The 17158-nt window shown below is 39.2% G+C and overlaps 3 protein-coding genes and 1 pseudogene across 4 annotated transcripts; 2 read left to right on the forward strand and 2 right to left on the reverse strand.

Moving 5' to 3' along the window:
• Window positions 1-1191: 1191 nt before the first annotated feature.
• On the reverse strand, window positions 1192-2949 carry LOC149380235 (UDP-glycosyltransferase 88A1-like). Its single transcript, XM_089603081.1, has one exon. It carries the CDS (start codon window positions 2900-2902, stop codon window positions 1379-1381), a length of 1524 nt encoding a protein of 507 aa, XP_089459207.1. The 5' UTR covers window positions 2903-2949; the 3' UTR covers window positions 1192-1378.
• LOC149380236 (anthocyanidin 5,3-O-glucosyltransferase pseudogene) lies at window positions 2536-4898 on the forward strand (annotated as a pseudogene). Its single transcript, XR_016294158.1, has 3 exons — window positions 2536-2800; window positions 2900-2961; window positions 3183-4898. The product of XR_016294158.1 is annotated as an anthocyanidin 5,3-O-glucosyltransferase pseudogene (transcript).
• A 1667-nt stretch (window positions 4899-6565) lies between these two features.
• On the reverse strand, window positions 6566-9875 carry ABCG8 (ABC-2 type transporter family protein). The gene is made up of 2 exons (XM_089603080.1): window positions 7925-9875; window positions 6566-6796 (listed from the first exon to the last, which is right to left on the reverse strand). Exon 1 carries the CDS (start codon window positions 9752-9754, stop codon window positions 7952-7954), a length of 1803 nt encoding a protein of 600 aa, XP_089459206.1. The 5' UTR covers window positions 9755-9875; the 3' UTR covers window positions 6566-6796; window positions 7925-7951.
• Window positions 9876-16243: 6368 nt separating this feature from the next.
• On the forward strand, window positions 16244-17156 carry LOC149380238 (late embryogenesis abundant protein At1g64065-like). The gene has a single exon (XM_089603083.1). The coding sequence runs from the start codon at window positions 16372-16374 to the stop codon at window positions 16930-16932; it is 561 nt and encodes a 186-aa protein (XP_089459209.1). The 5' UTR covers window positions 16244-16371; the 3' UTR covers window positions 16933-17156.
• The last annotated feature ends 2 nt before the right edge of the window (window positions 17157-17158 follow it).

Raw genomic sequence — 17158 nt, forward strand, 5'->3', positions numbered from 1 at the left:
ATCTATTTTGAAGCTTATTAATAAAAAAAAAAAAAAAAAAAAAACACAATACGAACTACTATGCAATCATGCTTTTCACTCCGACGAGATCAAGTTTCCATCCTTCGCACTGCACGTGCACAAGGACATGAAGACTGCCAACATTCTTTTTTGGATGCCAATTCCATGACTGCAATTTTCGGGCTTGTTAGGTCATTAGTACCATTAGAAGAGAAAAATTGGTCAATTCGAGATGACCAATTTTAAACAACTCTTCTACTTTGATCTCAAGCCTCTCTGACTTTAATCTCCTATTGAGTTTGATATCCAACGTTTAGCGGGCTTCCCTAAAGGTGATGCCAAATCGGAAATCGAATTCCGACGCTATGATCTCCCTGTCTTGAATTTGTAATCTCAGCATTTGTTAAAAAAAAATGTCATGATACTAAAAGACTTGAGAAAGAAGAAAAGTACGTTATTGCTCGTGATTCAAATTTTGACAACGTTTGGAGGAGATGAATTGAAAACTTAAGTTTTTATAATTTTGCATTTCATTCATGAAAGAGATTTTTTAATTTTTTTATTATTATTATATATATATATATATATATATATATATATATATCAGGTTTAATAGTTTTATTGCTAAACTAAATTTAAGATAAAATAGCAAAATCACATACTTGAGGACTTTGCTCAATCTTTTTACGTGGTCTATGAACAAAAAAAATGTGATTAATTTTAAATTCACAATTCATGTTTTTTTTTTGGTGGAATTTTTTTATATTGATCAAGGATAGTTTAAGAATTAAAATAAAATAACGAATTTTATTTTAAAACAACGAATCACTTGCTTTTCAACTCTCTCTCTCTCTCTCTCTCTCTCTCTCTCTCTCTCTCTCTCTCCCTCTTATATTATTCAAAAGCGGTTTTTAACTTGTACACAAATATGTTTGTTACATGTTTTACCAAACGCTCGAAATAGTCAACTTTTAAAAAAATGAAAATGATTCGAACACGTTATTCCAAACTTATGATCTAATAATTGTACAGCATGGTAGTTCTCATGTCAAAATCATACTCATTTCTTCTGCCCCGACATTCTATATTTTCTCTCGAAAGTTGATGAATCTTTGACCATAAGATTGGATACTTAATCCCAAATCCTAACCATAACCAACCGTGTAATTGATGTAAATGACTAACCTCCAATGGATCAATAATTAAAAATTTCCTCTTGTCGTTTTAGTAATCCCATAATTTGACGAGAAATTAACACTGATCAAATGATACTCTTACAATAGAATTCATTTTTGGGAAAATGATCAAATAATTACTTCTTAGCGTAAATTTTGTCTTCACCAGCCAATTCTTATTCATAATTTTAACCTCAGAGTAACTATGCGCGAGTCGTCTTCCACGACTCAGTGAGTTCAGCCAACGCAACCCTAGACGACCCGCCATCGCTCAAAGCAGCTCTGGCTTCATCTTTCATCTTCATCGCGCGTCCACGAACCGAGTCGCCGTCCTCCGGACTCGCCATCAACTCAGTGACTCGCCTTTGGACCTCGCTCGCTTCAACAAACCCGTCCTGGTCTTCGTTCATCGGAAGAGAGATCTTGATCTCCTCCACCAGCACGACTCGATTGAACCTCTGCTCGGCGTACAGCGGCCACGCCACCATCGGAACTCCGGCGGAGACCGACTCCAGCACCGAGTTCCATCCGCAGTGACTCACGAAGCCGCCGATTGAGCCGTGACTCAGAACCTCCGCCTGTGGAGCCCACTTCTTCACCACCAATCCCTTGTCCTTCGTCCTCTCCAAGAAACCCTCGGGAAGTAACTCTTCCAGATCCAGATCCGGAGGCGTCACCGCCGCCGCCGCCGCAAGATTCCGGCTCTCCTCCGGCGGCGGATTCCTCACCACCCACAGGAATCTCTCGCCGCTCTTTTCCAATCCGATCGCGATTTCTTTCAGCTGTTTGGCTGAGAACCGCCCTAAGCTCCCGAAGCACAAGAACACCACGCTCCGCCTCGGCTGCGAATCCAGCCACGTCAGACACTCGTGCCTGTCCTTCGTCTTCGTCTTTCCGTGAATCAGCGGTCCTATGCAGTGCATCTTCGGCGTCGGAACGCCGTCGGGAACGCAGAGACCGTCCGATATGGCTCTCAGGGCTCTCGGCTCCAAGGCCTCAAACGTGTTGACAATCACTCCGGTGGATTTTACCAGGTAAGTCGAGGATTCGAGAAATGACTGGTAAGCGAAGTCGTCTCGGTCGGACAAAGGCTTGGGCATATCCCGAGCAGGAATCGGCGGTACTCCGGGGAAGTGAATGAGTTCGTGTTCCGGAAAGTCCTTGAAGCTCTTGTCGGTGCTCCGGTGGAGAGTCGGGAGGTAGAGGAAAGAAGCCATGGAGGCGGCGCCGGAGGTGTAGAAGAAGTAGGAAGGGACGGCGAGGTCGGCGGCGACGGTGAGCGTGCTGCCGCAGAAGAAGTCCATGACGAAGGCTCTGACGGCGCAGCCGCCGGAGATGATGGCGGAGAGGGCGTCGGAGACGAGAGGCTTGTTGTGGCGGAGGACCTCGAAGGTGAGGGCTTCGTGGTGGAGAGAGGCGGCGGCGAAGGATGGAGGGAGCGGGACCGGAGGGAGGCGATGGAACACCATCGACGGGGAGGCCGCGGCAGCGATGACCGAGGCGCTGTCGCCGTCGTCGTACGGCGGTTTGGTGATGAGGATGTGGATGGTGAGTGAGGGTTCGGAATTGAGGATGAGCTTTCCCAGCTCCACCATGGAGATTAGGTGCCCAATCGCTGCTGTTGGGTACAGAACTATGCCTTCCATTGTTGTGATTTGATTACCAGTGAATGCTCTCTTTTCTTTGCTCACTAACAATTGTTGCTGTCTATCTTTGTTTTGTAGCATATGTACACAGAAAAGAAAGCAAAAGCTACACGAATTCCATGACCAAACGACAAGAGTAGGTAATTTATTAATCATGGTTATATTATTTCCAATAATTTTGCGAGGTAGAGTTTTTTTGTTTTGTTTTTTTTTTTTTTTTTTTTTTATGGACTTTGTAGAAAATGATAGAGATTTCTTGCTACAGTAGTGACTGTGATTTTTTGCTCTTAGCCTCTTACCGACGTTTGTATACGGCATTTGAATTTCTCGCTTCCTTAATTGCATATTAATTTTTTGAAAGTGCAAAGAAGGGTTGTTTGAGGATTAAGGAGTGGCACGTGCCTACTGAGGACTTTAACATATTTCTCAGATCCACCTATAAAAACATTAATGATGATTATATATATATATATATACCGTACAAAGAGGCATATACCTCACCCCAACTCAAAACGCTACCAATCTACCATGGAAGACGCAATAGTTCTATACCCATTGCCGGGAATGGGACACCTAATCTCCATGGTAGAGCTAGCCAAGCTGGTTCTCACTCACCACCCAAACTCCTTCTCCATCACCGTCCTCATCGTCTCTCCTCCCTCGAACTCCGACGACCCCATCTCCACCGCCATTGCCGATTACATCTCCGGCGTCACCGCCGCCTGTACCGCTATCTTGTTCCGCCGCCTCCCTCCTCCGGCCGACGAAGTCCCCACGGGAATCGTACCCCCAGAGCTCTACTTCGAGCTCGCCCGCGTCAACAACCCGGCCGTGAAGGAGGCCCTGGTAGAGATCTCTGAAGCGTCGAGCCTCAAGGCCTTCGTTGTCGACTTCTTCTGCGACGAAGCGTTCGAGGACGTCTCGTCGAAGCTCGGCGTTCCGACCTACTTCTTCTTCACCAGCGGGGCCGCCTCCTTGGCCTTCCTTCTCCACCTCCCCAAACTCCACCGCGAGACCGACGAGAGCTTCCGGGACATTGGGGACCGGTTCCTCGACGCCCCGGGATTCCCTCCGGATTGTCTCCGGGCCTCCGACGTGGCATCTGTGCACCACGACCGGTCCTCCAAGCTCCATGTCCGTTTCCTCCGCTTGTCGGCCAATCTCGCCAAGTGCAGCGGGATCGTGGTCAACACGTTCGACGCTCTGGAGAAGAGGGCTCTGCACGCCATCTCCGCCGGGCTGTGCGTGAAGGAAACCCCGCCGGTTTTCGCCGTCGGGCCGGTGATTTCGGTGGGGCAGGAAAAAGAGGAGACCGTGGCCGAGAGCTGCTTGGAATGGCTCGATGGTCAGGCCGAGGGGAGCGTGGTGTTCCTCTGCTTCGGGAGCATGGGGGCGTTTTCGTCTTCTCAGCTGCGCGAGACGGCTACGGCTCTGGAGCGGTGCAGGTGGTGTTTCCTCTGGGTGGTGCGGGACCCACCGGGGGATCCAAGCAGCAGCGCGCTCGCCGCCCTACCCAAGGGGTTTGTGGAGAGGACGAGGGAGAGGGGTCGGGTGGTCGAGCGGTGGGCCCCGCAGGCCCGCATTCTGGGCCACCGGGCCGTGGGCGGGTTCGTGACTCACTGTGGATGGAATTCGGTGCTGGAGGCGGTGTCGGCGGGGGTGCCGATGCTGGCGTGGCCGCTCTACGCCGAGCAGAAGGTCAACGCGGCGGCCATGGTTGGAGAGATGGGCGTGGCTATCGGCCGAGTGACGTATGATACAGCTACCGGTTTGGTGAGTTCAGCCGAGTTGGAGAAGCGAGTCGGGGAGCTAATGGACTCGGAGAAGGCGATGGAGGTGAGGGAGAGGGTTAAGGCGGTGCGGGGTTGTGCCGCCGGATCGGCTAAGGCGGCGTTGACTAAGTTGACTGAGACTTGGATGGGAAACCGTTGAAGGTTGAGAATTTGGCTCCTATCTGGTTTTTGGATTACAAATATGTCTATTCCAAGCATTGTGTATGCATTGCATTGGAGTTCGCTTTCTTCAGTTTGCATTGTTTTGATTTGTGTTTACAGTAATAAAGTGTGCGACTTTTAAAGGTCCTTTGTATTGACGTGGTAAAATAAATCGGTAATACTTAGTTACGATGATCTCTCAGTACACTTGGAACTTTTTAAATTTTCTGTTTTTTCTTTCTGGGTGATAGTTTTTTTAATTTTTCTTTTAAGAAAAAAACTAGCTATTGTCACTTGTTTTTTCCTATTCCAAACGTATTGACTAGCTAGAATGATTTTTTTTTTCCCTTTTTTTCTAAAAACTTCATTAAAAAGACTAAATTCTACTTTTATGAGAATACATGTCATGAAAAAATTGCATTTAATGACGAATATGTCATGAAAATTGTTTTTAATAGTGTGGAAAGAATAAACTCTCCTTAATAGGCAATGAGAAAAAAAAAACCTTTTAATTAATCATACTTTTGGAATAATCCTTTCATTTCATTATTTTATCCATCAATGAATACTTTTAAAATGAGTACTTAACGTCATAATTAAGTATGCAGTTTTGTTGAAAACATATATAACTTATTATTGTTAGTCGAATTCCTGATATTTTTTTTCTTCTCGATCAAGCAAAGTTAGAAATTATGTTTCCCCTTTCTCTTCTCTAGTTTTGTTTATTTTCACGCTAAATTTAATAAAATTGATTCATGATATCTCACAAAGGGATGGTTGTGCAACAACTAACCGTTGATGCACATTATTTTGTCAACATGTTTTGTAATGGTTTAGACTACACCCTGTACATACATGTGGGAACAAGAAAAAAAAAGAAAAAAAGAAAGAAAGAAAGAATTGAAGAGCCAATGTCTACTGTACAACGACGACGTGGCGGCATGAAGGGCAAGAGTGTCGAGAGTGCAGCCAGGAGACGAGGCAATCACGGTCGGCGTGGACGAGCTCGACACGCTGAAACTCGGGCATTTCTTTCTCAAAACACACCTCTCTCCGAACATCTCAGAGACTATTGAGAAGTCAAAACCCAGGCTGCCGTGCTTCATGTAGTCGTACACCAGCGGGTTCGTGATGTTGCGGTGCGTGATGGATCCCAGCGTCTCTATCTCCGCCCTGAACCCCCGGTCCTGGCCCCACATTCCCCAGAGCCAGTTTGACTAGTTCTTTAGCCGGCCCATGTTTTTAACCGTTGGTTTTTAAAAAAAATCTTAGAAGTTCATTTATTTATTTTTTCAATATTTTTTTTACCATGGTTTGTTTCTTTTACCCGGACTCATTCCTCACTCGAGCAGCGATATCCTTGTAATTCTCGCCCTCAATGACCTGGAAGGTAATCTCCTCTAGCCGTTTTGGTTGGCTCTAAAAATGAAGAACTTGTATGCTTTTTAGGCTCTTGGTATATCAATTCTAAGAACTTGTATTCTTAATACTAAATTTAAAATTTTGACCAAGCTGCTTAACTCGAGTCTGCTTTAGAACATTCATTAGGAACGGGGAAATCTTTATTTTTTTTATTTTTTTTACCTTTGGTTTTTCTATGTAGAAACTAGAAACCAAATAGGAAGCTTGTGCATGCATTGGCCATGTCTTCGTGCTTTGCTTTGTTACTTTTTAGGTAACAATCTAAAAAGAGTTGTTTGACAATATTATATATACACACATATATATATATATATATATTATAATGGTGATTAATGGACACTGCCAGAAACTCTGGCAGAGATCGTGGTTAAATATAATCTCTCTCTTTTTGCGTAGTCTGCTGATGAACTGGCTCATTACGAAAGCATATAATTTCAGAACTAGTGCAAGTGATTACTATTATTTTTTTCTTCAAGCCATAATGGTATCTATTGTGTAACATCGTACTTGAATCTTCACACTTTTGCTCTATATTTCTAGGTGGTAAGAATTTATGCAAAGCCAAGGGAATCTGTAAGCTCTCTTGCTGCAAGTCAGAAGTGGCCTGAGGATACCGAAGCTGTAGAGCAAAATATAGAAATCAGTACTATTTATCCCCTTGTTTTTCATTCCAATTCATATATATTTATTGTTTATTATTCTTGTGTAGTTAATTTTTATTTTTTTAGCCTCGCCCTCAATGACTCATTTATTTCCCTAACGCCGCCTCATAATCACTGGTTGCTTTTAACTACTACGTTCTAAACTTCAATTTCCAAGTAATATTTTTATATTAATTTCTTAATAGAATATTTTTTTCACATAATTTCAAGCTCTATTATTTTATCTATCAGCATGGTTGGGTATTAAAAACATTTGTTAGGTTCTTTAGTTTATAGTTTGTTTTATATTTTAACTATGATTAATTGAAGTCCTATATGGTTACAATTTGAAGTTAAGTAGTAAACTGTATTTGGCATACAATGAAAATTATGTGACACTTTTTAATTGAACGTAAAATTCAGTGGCTTAGATCTGTTGTAATTTTTTCATACGAACTAGTATCATTAAAATGGGAAAAGAAAAAATACTTGTACGTCAATTCTAAATCGACAAGGCAGGTTTGGAAAGGCTAAAGTCAAAAGAAATAATGGTTCACGGGAAAGGAACATATGTAGAGAAACCCGTGATCACAAAAGAGAAGAGAAAGCAAACAAAAATGTTTATTTTGTGTCTATATATACATAGTTTACACATATAATATAGTATTCCGAAGGGGACAAGTGAAAGTTCATGTGAATGAAGTCCATATTATTTTAGATTCTGTTTCTCGTAACTCTCTCTCTCTCTCTCTCTGAAACCATTGCTCTTTAGGAGCTATCGTCCCACCCGTGACCACAAAATTGTAATTTGTATTTATCTCTTGAAACAAAAGGAATTGGATCAATGAGAGTGAGCACAAGAAAACAAAGCGGATATTATCTATTGCGCTAATCAAACAAAAATAAAACGATTTTTTTAAAAAAATACATATTTGAGGGAGATGACAATTAAAGGGGAAAAAAAAACACCGTATCAAAAAGAAGACATACTACAGTTTTGTGACTGGTCTACGTCATATATATTATATCATATTATTCATTATCTAAACATGCACACACTTACAGCCACATAATAATATAATTTAGAAAGAGGGAAAAAAAATGACCTGAGAGAGTAGTAATTGACTTGTGATTCACTTTTTTGACCTTGAAACTCGTCTGATCAAAACAAGCAAACAAAGAACGCGATACAAAACGAAGAAGCCAATGAGGACGTAGATATTGGTCCACCTCTGAGTCTCGTGAAGCCCTCTCTTGTCCATCACATCTCTCCCCGTAACCATGCACTCCTTATTCTCTTCGTACCATATCAAACACGTGGACACGAGACAGCCGTACTCGTTGATGAGAAGCGCGTCGAGCGCGTACTTGTACATGGACATGAAGTGCATGAACAGCCAGTACTTTGGCATCCCGTCCTGGGATATGAAGTAGCCGGAGAAGAGGAAGAACGCGCCGAGGAGCACCGTCACCAGCGACGTCCCGGTGATGAAGTTCGGCGCCAGAGAGCTCAGGAACAGCACGAACGAGTTCGCCATCAGAACCACGATCCAGATCACCAGCACGAAGTACGCGAAGGCCTGCCACGTGGCGCAGAGCCCGACGAGGAAGTAGAGCGAGACGGAGTAGACCAGCGCGATGGCGAGGAGGTAGGGCAAGAAGACGAGCGTGTTGGCGACGAGGTAGGACGAGAGGCGGTAGACCCCGCCGGAAGTCTCCCGGAGGATGACCGGCCTCTCGTTGATGAAGATCGGCAGGGCTTCGGTGGTGGACGAGAGAAGGAACGTGAGAGTGAACGCGAAGAGACCGAACCTCTTCTCTATCCCTTCTTTGCCGAACCCGATGTCGATGTAGATCGTCCCGAGGACCAACCCGACGACAAGGGCTTCGAGAGTGTTGGTCAGAAGAAGCTGCCTGGTCCGGTATATGACCCTCCACAGCCGGCTGTAGAGGACGGTGACCTCGTGGAGCCTCGAGCTCCGGTAGAAGACCGCGTCGTCTCGGGTTGGAGGATCGGGAGGAGGTTCGTCGGCCGGGACGAGGACGTGGGCATCGTTTTCGTGGTGAATAGTAGTTATGTGGGAGAGGACTTCCATGGCGTACTCGAGGGCGTTGAGCTGGGGAGGGACGGTGAAGCCGCGGCGGAGGAGGAAGGACTGGAGGGAGGCGAGGGTTCCGTGGTGGAGGACGGAGCCGGCGTGGAGGAGGAGGATCTTGTCGATGCGGGAGAGGATTTTGAAGCTGGGCTGGTGGATGGAGAGGACGAGGGTGCGGCGGCGGGAGAGGCAGAGGGAGCGGAGGACGTGGACGACGTTGAAGGCCGAGTGGGAGTCGAGGCCGGAGGTGGGCTCGTCCAGGAGGAGCACCGCCGGGTCGTGGAGGAGCCCCAGCCCGATGGAGACTCGCCGGAGCTCGCCGCCGGAGAGGCCGCGCGGGGAGCCGAGGAGGACGTGGGAGAGGTGGGAGAGGCGGAGGTCGGAGAGGATGGAGGAGATGACGTCGTCGGCGGCGGCGGAGGCGGGGAGGAGCAGGCGGGCGGCGAAGGAGAAGGTCTCGGCCACCGTGAGGAGCGGCAGGAGGAGGCCGGCGTCGTGCTGGGGGACGTGGGCCGACAGCTTTCGGAACGAGGACGGGGCCAGCGGGGCGGAGTTCAGCAGGAGGGACCCGCCCGAGGGGGCCGTGCGCGCCGCCAAGATGTCGATCAGGGTCGACTTTCCGGCCCCGCTCGGCCCCACTATCGCCAGGATCTCCGACGGGTGCGCCGTGAAGCTGACGTCGCGGAGGATGTGGCGCCGCGATGTCGTCCCGGTGCTCCCTTTGAAGAAAAGGGACGCCGCCGCCGTGGATTTTGTGTACGAGATTCCGGCGGCGGTTAGTTCGTAGGTTTTCAGTTGAGGTGGTGGTGGTGGTGACGTGATTTCGGGTTGGAGTTCCATTATGGAGAGAGAGAGAGAGAGAGGAAATGAGGATGATATTGATATGGTGATCAAATAGTATTGAGAGAGAGAGAGAGAGAGTGCAATGTTTATTATGATATCACTACTATTGTTGCTCTCGTTGTTGATGAGATAATCTTACAGCTATTAACGTTATTGAGACGTGAATTCGTAGTTAATGATGTGTTTTTTTTTTTTTGGCTAGGCTAGACGTCTGTACTATAATATATTAATTTTCTATCGTTGTTTTATATCTAACTATAATTTTGCTATCATGGTGATTAAAATATGTTAAGAAAATCGAAGATCTGATCTGTATTAACTATTAACCATATGTTAATACACGTGGTTAGTCCAGTGGTTCACAAACTATTTATTTTATATTATTTTAGACTTTTTAATAAATAAAAAATCAATGGAATTCAATACCTAAATATTTGAAAATATATTTATTTATAAATTAAAATAATATTTTTTTTATTGTTTTAATGTCTCATATCTTTTATAAATTAACACGTTACTTAAGTTTGTGGATATGTTTTAAGTTGTTTATATAACAAATTAAAAAAAATGGTAAAAGGATCAAAATTTAAACAATCAATAATTTAAAGATGACTATTTTACTCCAAAATAGTAGATTAGATCAAAACCATCATAAATATGGAATGACTATTTGTTATCTATAAGTTTTAGTTGTAAGTAACTACAAGAATAAGAAAAAGATATATATATATATGTTAGGAAATGCCTGACTGGAAATAGTGCAATTTATATTCAACAAGAAAATAAGTTAATAAAAGATGTAAAGCAGTGATCGTCCATACCATTCCTAGCTATGTTAGTTCACGAGTCTCTCTCTCACGTATAGATGTTTTTACATGTTTGTCATTTTTTTGGACGAAGCGATTTTTTATGACTTGAAGACAAATATAAGCATTATTGAGGTGTACGTCCGTGATTTCTCCGTATAAGTTTCTCTGCATGCATACGTGAGAGAGAGACTTGTAGTATGGCTACTGTATATATGTAATTATGTATATCTATATATCCAAATTCCAAAGCAAATTAAAGTTACACAATACAAAACAAATGAGTTGACAAGTGATAACCAACTTGTGTTCGTTTCCTCTCGCACTTACATTACATCGACCAATATAAAATAGATACTCCCTATTTCCTTCTTTGCTTGCCTTTCTAAGTGGGGACACATCGGAACTCAAGGCTGAGAATCGCCAAGATCTAGCGGAAATATTATAGTGGGGCTCTAATGAATTCATTTAACTTTCTACTCATTTGATGAAGAAAAAAAATAACTTTCTACTCAAATATATAGGTACAAGTAAAAGTTGAGGAGAGTATTATAATTTTGAATATTTTAAATTATTTTAAAAGAAAAAAAAAATCAAACTCTAAACAGTTATTGAGAATTGTTATATAACACAAACGAAGTAAAATAGAGCTCAAAAAAGTAAATAATTTTTATAAAAAAAATTATAAAAATTAAGAAAAACTATCATCTATAATTTAAAAACAACTATTTTTGCGATATAATATTTTTTTAAGGGGATTTTGCGATATCAGTTTTAGACACCATATTCTTATAATAATTAAGTTTTAATAACACACTATAGTATAGTAAGGCAAATTCCCATTTGAAATATATAACGTTGGTCAACCAAAAAAATAGAAATATATATTGTTTGGTAGTTAACTCAAAAAGTTTTTGTTTTCTATTTTCTAATTTTTGTAGTTGTACTGAAAAATTATTTTGCAGTTGTTTTCAAGCTGTTTGGTACAGTTTTCATTTTTGTTTTTGAGAAATTGAAAAAACTGAAAAAAGTGTTTGGTACAGTTTTCATTTTTGTTTTTTAAAAAATGTAAAGAGAAGATGAGGAGAAGGAGGAGAGAAGAGAATAAATTTTTTTCTTCCAAAAACACATTTTATTTGTTTTCAATTTTCTTTACTCTTTTACAAACAACTTCAAAAATTTTAAAAAAAAATTTCCAAAAATTTTACCAAACACAATTTTCACTTTTTGTTTCCTATTTTTTTTTTAACTCAAAAACACTTTTTGAGTTGATTACCAAACACACATATATATATGTTATTTTAGTGTTCTCTTAATTTGACACCCTTTCATAAATACATACTCTTGACTATGACTTTCTGTAATAAAAAAAATTATGATTATGTTTTCTGCCTATATAGGCAGATAGCTTGAATATAAAGAAAATACAGAGAATATATAAGTTTTCAGTATTGATTGTTCAATTTATTTCATCAATATATTTGGCTTCATATAGGAAACTCTAGTGAGAATACACTTCTCATCCACACTGTTCTATTGGAAACTTGAAATTCATCGGTCTCTGTTAGCTTTTTCCAACACCGAAGAAGTAAATAGCCTTGTCATGGACGCTAGGTTACTTTTCTCTGTTTTTTTTCGTCGCAATATCGATTTGACTCGGTCTTTCACAAATGTCACCGAGGTCAATTACTTCCGTCGTAATTGAGTTTAATAACTCAGCGACCATGCCAGTTTTTTGGAAATGATCGAGGCTACATTGAGTCTTGTTGCTACGCAGTCTCGTAATCCACCGAGTTTCAAGATCGATCATACGTATATATGTTGCTTCCCTCGGTCTTTCACGAAGCTCCTTGTCGCCTAAGGCCTCATAGTCTTCTTCGCCGATGTGCTGATCACCACCATTCACCACCCTTGTCGACGTCGTTGAAGATATGATTCATTCGATGCCTTGTTAAAGAATTTTAAGCTGCTTAAGGCTAATGGCTATGTTAAAGAATTTTTGCTGAAGTATTTTGCTGGACGCCTTGGAAAGTTCTTAACATACGACGGTAATTACTTTGTCCTGACATTTATTCGAGCGTGTATAAGAATTTTGTATTTTATTTTCGGTAGGAAACCATATATACAAAATTCTTTGTTATTTGTTCATTCAAAAATAAAAATTTACTTCAAATTTGATCATTCAAATTATTGCTGTTAGTTTTTATGATTATTTCTCCAAGACTAGCTATGCCGAGTCTTTATGTGTGTCGATAGAATTTGGTTCAACGTTTTCCTTTAAGGATATGTATTGAATGGAAAATCCTTTGGTAAAAACAATGCAAATTCAAACAATCTGAAATGATTTAAAATGGAATGGTCCATTTTAGTTGGTTTGATCTGATCCGATTTTTCTCGTATTTTGTTCCATCCGGTTTAATTTTTTTAAAACCGTTTAGACCTGTTGATTTAGTTTTTTGACTGGTTTTAGACTGGACCGGACTATTAAAGAAGATATGCTACGATCATACCAATACTCTTCAAGTGTTTGGTCCGAGAATCCCTGTTTGAATCCATGAAATCAAAGTACGATATCTGAAAGTCACAATCTCATAAGGAAAAACTCAAATCTAGAGAGAAAAAAATGTGGGATTAGCTCCAGTGTCATAGTATAGTATGATCGATCGGAGGACAAAAACAATAAAGGAGAATTGAGTAATCGGATTTTCTCATTAGAATGAATGAAACAGTACAAGCTTCATTAATGATACAAGACCGAGCTAAGTGATATAGATACAACTATGGAGGTCAGCTGACATAAGATAAATAAATAAATAAAAATTAGTCAAATAAGCCACCGAAAGTTTAAAGATTGCTAGATGACCAATTTTTTGTAAATAGTCACCTCAACTTATTTACGACACTCTAAAAGAAAAAGAAAAATCTAAAAATATTTTCACCTATTTTAGATTTTTTTTTGTCTTTTTGAATGCTCTAAATAAGTTGATGTGGTTATTTACAGAAAATTTACAAAAATTGGCTATTGTACAAAACGCTTTAAGTCAAATGACTATATAGCTAAAAGATCCATAAATAAATAATTCCACTTTCCTAATATTTGCTTTCCCTTAAAAAAATTAATGCTAATCCATATTCGCAAATGAAGACTAAAGAATAACATAACATCGAAACTTGAACATAGGGAATTCAGAATTTCTTTGCTTTGAAGAAAGACATAAAAGTTAAGATTAAAAAAATGGAATTGAATGGCCTAAAAAATGTTAGAGAATGGAAGAAAAAAAAGCCAAATGTAAATTCTGATTGCTTTGCCTTATCTTATTTCTGCTTTACTTTTTGCGTTAGCTACATATCTATTTTAAATCATTATATTTACAGCCAAGCAATTTAACACTACCCTTTACTGCAATGCCAGTTTGGAAAGCTGGATAAAATAATACAATGACAAGTTTCACTGGTGAAGAAATTGGTCCATGAATATAATATGTTTTATTCCAATTTAAGCGCTCGTGATAGGACTTACTTTAATTTTTGTCGTCGTGATATTTTTTAGGGTGTACATAATTTATTGGTCATTAATAGAGAGTGATAATGAATTGTTAGTTGGTAATAATTTATAGCAAACCTTTTTTTTATTATCATAAGATTTTAACACTTACATTATGTTTTGTTAAAAAATGGTTAAAAACATAGTCGATCGTTAATGTTTTAAAGTAAATTGAATTTTAAAGTAAAATAACCTTTAAAACTAACTTGACCCATGATTAATAATATTTTAAATTAAATATATATTAAAAAAATCATCATTTATAAATAAATTTAAATTTTAAATATTAATTTAATAAGATTTATAAGTGATAGTTTTTTTCATAAAATATTGTATAAAAATATTTACTAAAATAATATAAATAATTATTTAATCGTTACTCACAAAGATTATTTACTTAACATTCATTTAAGAATTATAATATGCACCCGATACTAATTCAAAAACAATTTATACCAAATAGCATTGATAATCTATCATTTATTAGGAAATATGGAGTAAGGTTTTTAACTTTTTTTATTATCCTCTTGTCAATAGATCAACCGTACTACTTAGTTAACGAACCAGAATTGATGTACTATGTCCAAGTCTATGAAAACAACAAAATAAGCAACTCCATGAAGCAACTTTAATGGTAAGTCAATATCTCAAACCACATAAACTTCATTTGACACATAAACTTCTCAAACCACGACACATTTAAGCAATAATAGTTCTCAATGATAAGTCAATATCTCTCACTTTGCTTGAGTATATCTCACATATCTATAACATAGATAATAAATACAAACTCTCCTCCCAACTCTCATCCACAGGCCGTCACGTGACGTCGCTGCCTAGCGACACGTGACGGTTTTTTTTTTTTTTTTACCTTTCCGGGTTGTTTGTTTTGTTTTTTTTTTTTTTTTTTTGCCTTAGCCTTTCTGTTTTGTTTTTTTTTTCCTTTTTTCTTTGCCTTTCTTTTTTGTTTTTTTTTTTTTTATTGTATTTTTTTTTCTCCCTCTCTCATCAATATATTTTGTATAATTTTTTTTATGTATTTTATAATCATAATTACTGATATTATATTATACTATATCAATAACATACATTATTTTGACTATATGTTAGTTTTATATTTTCTTTATTAAATTCTATTTTTTTTTCTCTTTGATATTTATTTCCCTTCACCTAAATGTTTTTTTATTTATATTGTTATATATATATATATATATATATATATATATATAATAAAATAAAAATAAAAATTGCTGAAAACATCACATCAGTGGCATATGGGGTGTGTGATCCATTGGTTTTATTAGAGCTATTTGCTCCATAAGTAAAACAATTATTAAGCTACTTATTTCAAATTAAAAATATTTACAAATAATTTCTTTTAGCTTATTATTAAAGTTGCTCTTAGTTGATCCTATTCATATTCATGGTACTCCATAATCTGACGGATACTATCTGGCAAAGTATCTAATTTTGCTTCACCTTCACTCACAGCGTTACCTCAGAATCTTTCTTCTTCTTCTTTTCTTTATTTATTTATTTTTTTGCGTGCTTATTATTTATGCTGTACGAATATTTCAAACGTGTACTACCCTCTATCTCAATTAAAGATTAGGTTGAAAGCTAAGGAACTTGTTGGTCCTACGGCTCTTTACCACGCTAAAATGATGCCCTGAAAATTGGAAAAAAATATTGCTCGAATTCAGTACTTGCATTATTTTGATACACAAATATATGCATATGCAACTCTGCCTGAGATCCATTACTTAATCTAAGACATCAATTTGCCGATCAAAGAGATATTGCATGCAAAATTTAGTTTTTCTGTAATAAATTTATAATGATAGTAGTCACTGTGTAATTAATAAAAGGACGTAAAGTTAAGGTATTTGGACCTATACCATACACTACCCATGATTTCTGCAAATCGCTCTCAATCATCATTCAGGACTATATTCGAACCTTACAGTCCGAAGCTTCTTTTTAGACTTTGTGCGACATTAAGTTAATCATGACCGTTAAACATGTTCTAATGATTAATTATTCGGATAAAATAGTATATTATATATATTAGCCTTGTAAAAGTAAACATATGTAACGTACATATAGAGGAGACCATGGCTATATATAAAACACTAAATCCCACTCTTCACAATACCAACCCAATTCACAATTCAAAATATCAAGATCTCCATTTTTTTCTCTCCTCTCCCATTTTTTTAGCTCATTCATTTTTTTTTTTTTTTTTGTGAATCGAATTATAAGCCATGGCTATCGAAGCCCGTAGAAGCAAGACGAGATGCTTAGCATTAATCTTGGCGGCAATTATAGTCCAAATTCTTATCATTGTTCTCTTTTTCGTCCTCATTTTTCGCGTGAGGACTCCTAGAGTTCGCTTGGGCTCGGTGTCCGTTCAACACCTAAGAGTGAACTCAAACTCCTCGGATCGCCCTTTCAACCTGAAACTTGCAGCGCAAGTCACGGTCAAGAACACAAATTTCGGGCGCTACTCGTTCGAGGAAACCATGGCCATCGTGTCGTACAGAGGTAACGAGGTTGGCGTGGCCAATATAGCCAAGGGCCGAGCGAAAGCTCGCCACACGCAGAAGTTCAATGTCTCGATATCGCTGAATTCGAACAAGGTCTCTTCGGACTCACACTTGAGAAGTGACCTTAATTCCAAGAGCTTGACTCTCACGGCTCACGCCAAGTTTACCGGGAAAATCCATGTTCTCAAGATTTTCAGGAGGAGGAGATCGACACAGATGAGCTGTACTTTTGTGGTCAATACTTCCTCCAAGACGGTCAAAGATTTGTCTTGCAACTAAAATCTACCGTGTGCCAATTATTTCATTTTTTTTTTTAATGTTTTGTTCTTTCTTTATTTCTTTCTTTCCTTCTATTTAATGGGGTTTTAATTTATATATAAGGTTTGTGATTTGTTTTTATTTATTATTTGGTAGAAGAGCTTGGCTTGTATCTCTGTTTGTGAAGCTTTCTTTTGCAAAATCTGTTGTAGTTAAAATGTGGTGGTAATTGTGTGTTCATCTTATG

The sequence above is a fragment of the Urtica dioica genome, chromosome 12, assembly GCF_054948205.1.
Source record: "Urtica dioica subsp. dioica isolate 48M chromosome 12, U.dioica_male_clone48M_v1_H2, whole genome shotgun sequence".
NCBI classification, from domain to species: domain Eukaryota; kingdom Viridiplantae; phylum Streptophyta; class Magnoliopsida; order Rosales; family Urticaceae; genus Urtica; species Urtica dioica.

Bases quoted from the DNA above. Each gene is read 5' to 3' on its own strand.
- LOC149380235 (XM_089603081.1), bottom strand. From the start codon at position 2,902: ATGCTACAAAACAAAGATAGACAGCAACAATTGTTAGTGAGCAAAGAA.
- ABCG8 (XM_089603080.1), bottom strand. From the start codon at position 9,754: ATGGAACTCCAACCCGAAATCACGTCACCACCACCACCACCTCAACTG.
- LOC149380238 (XM_089603083.1), top strand. From the start codon at position 16,372: ATGGCTATCGAAGCCCGTAGAAGCAAGACGAGATGCTTAGCATTAATC.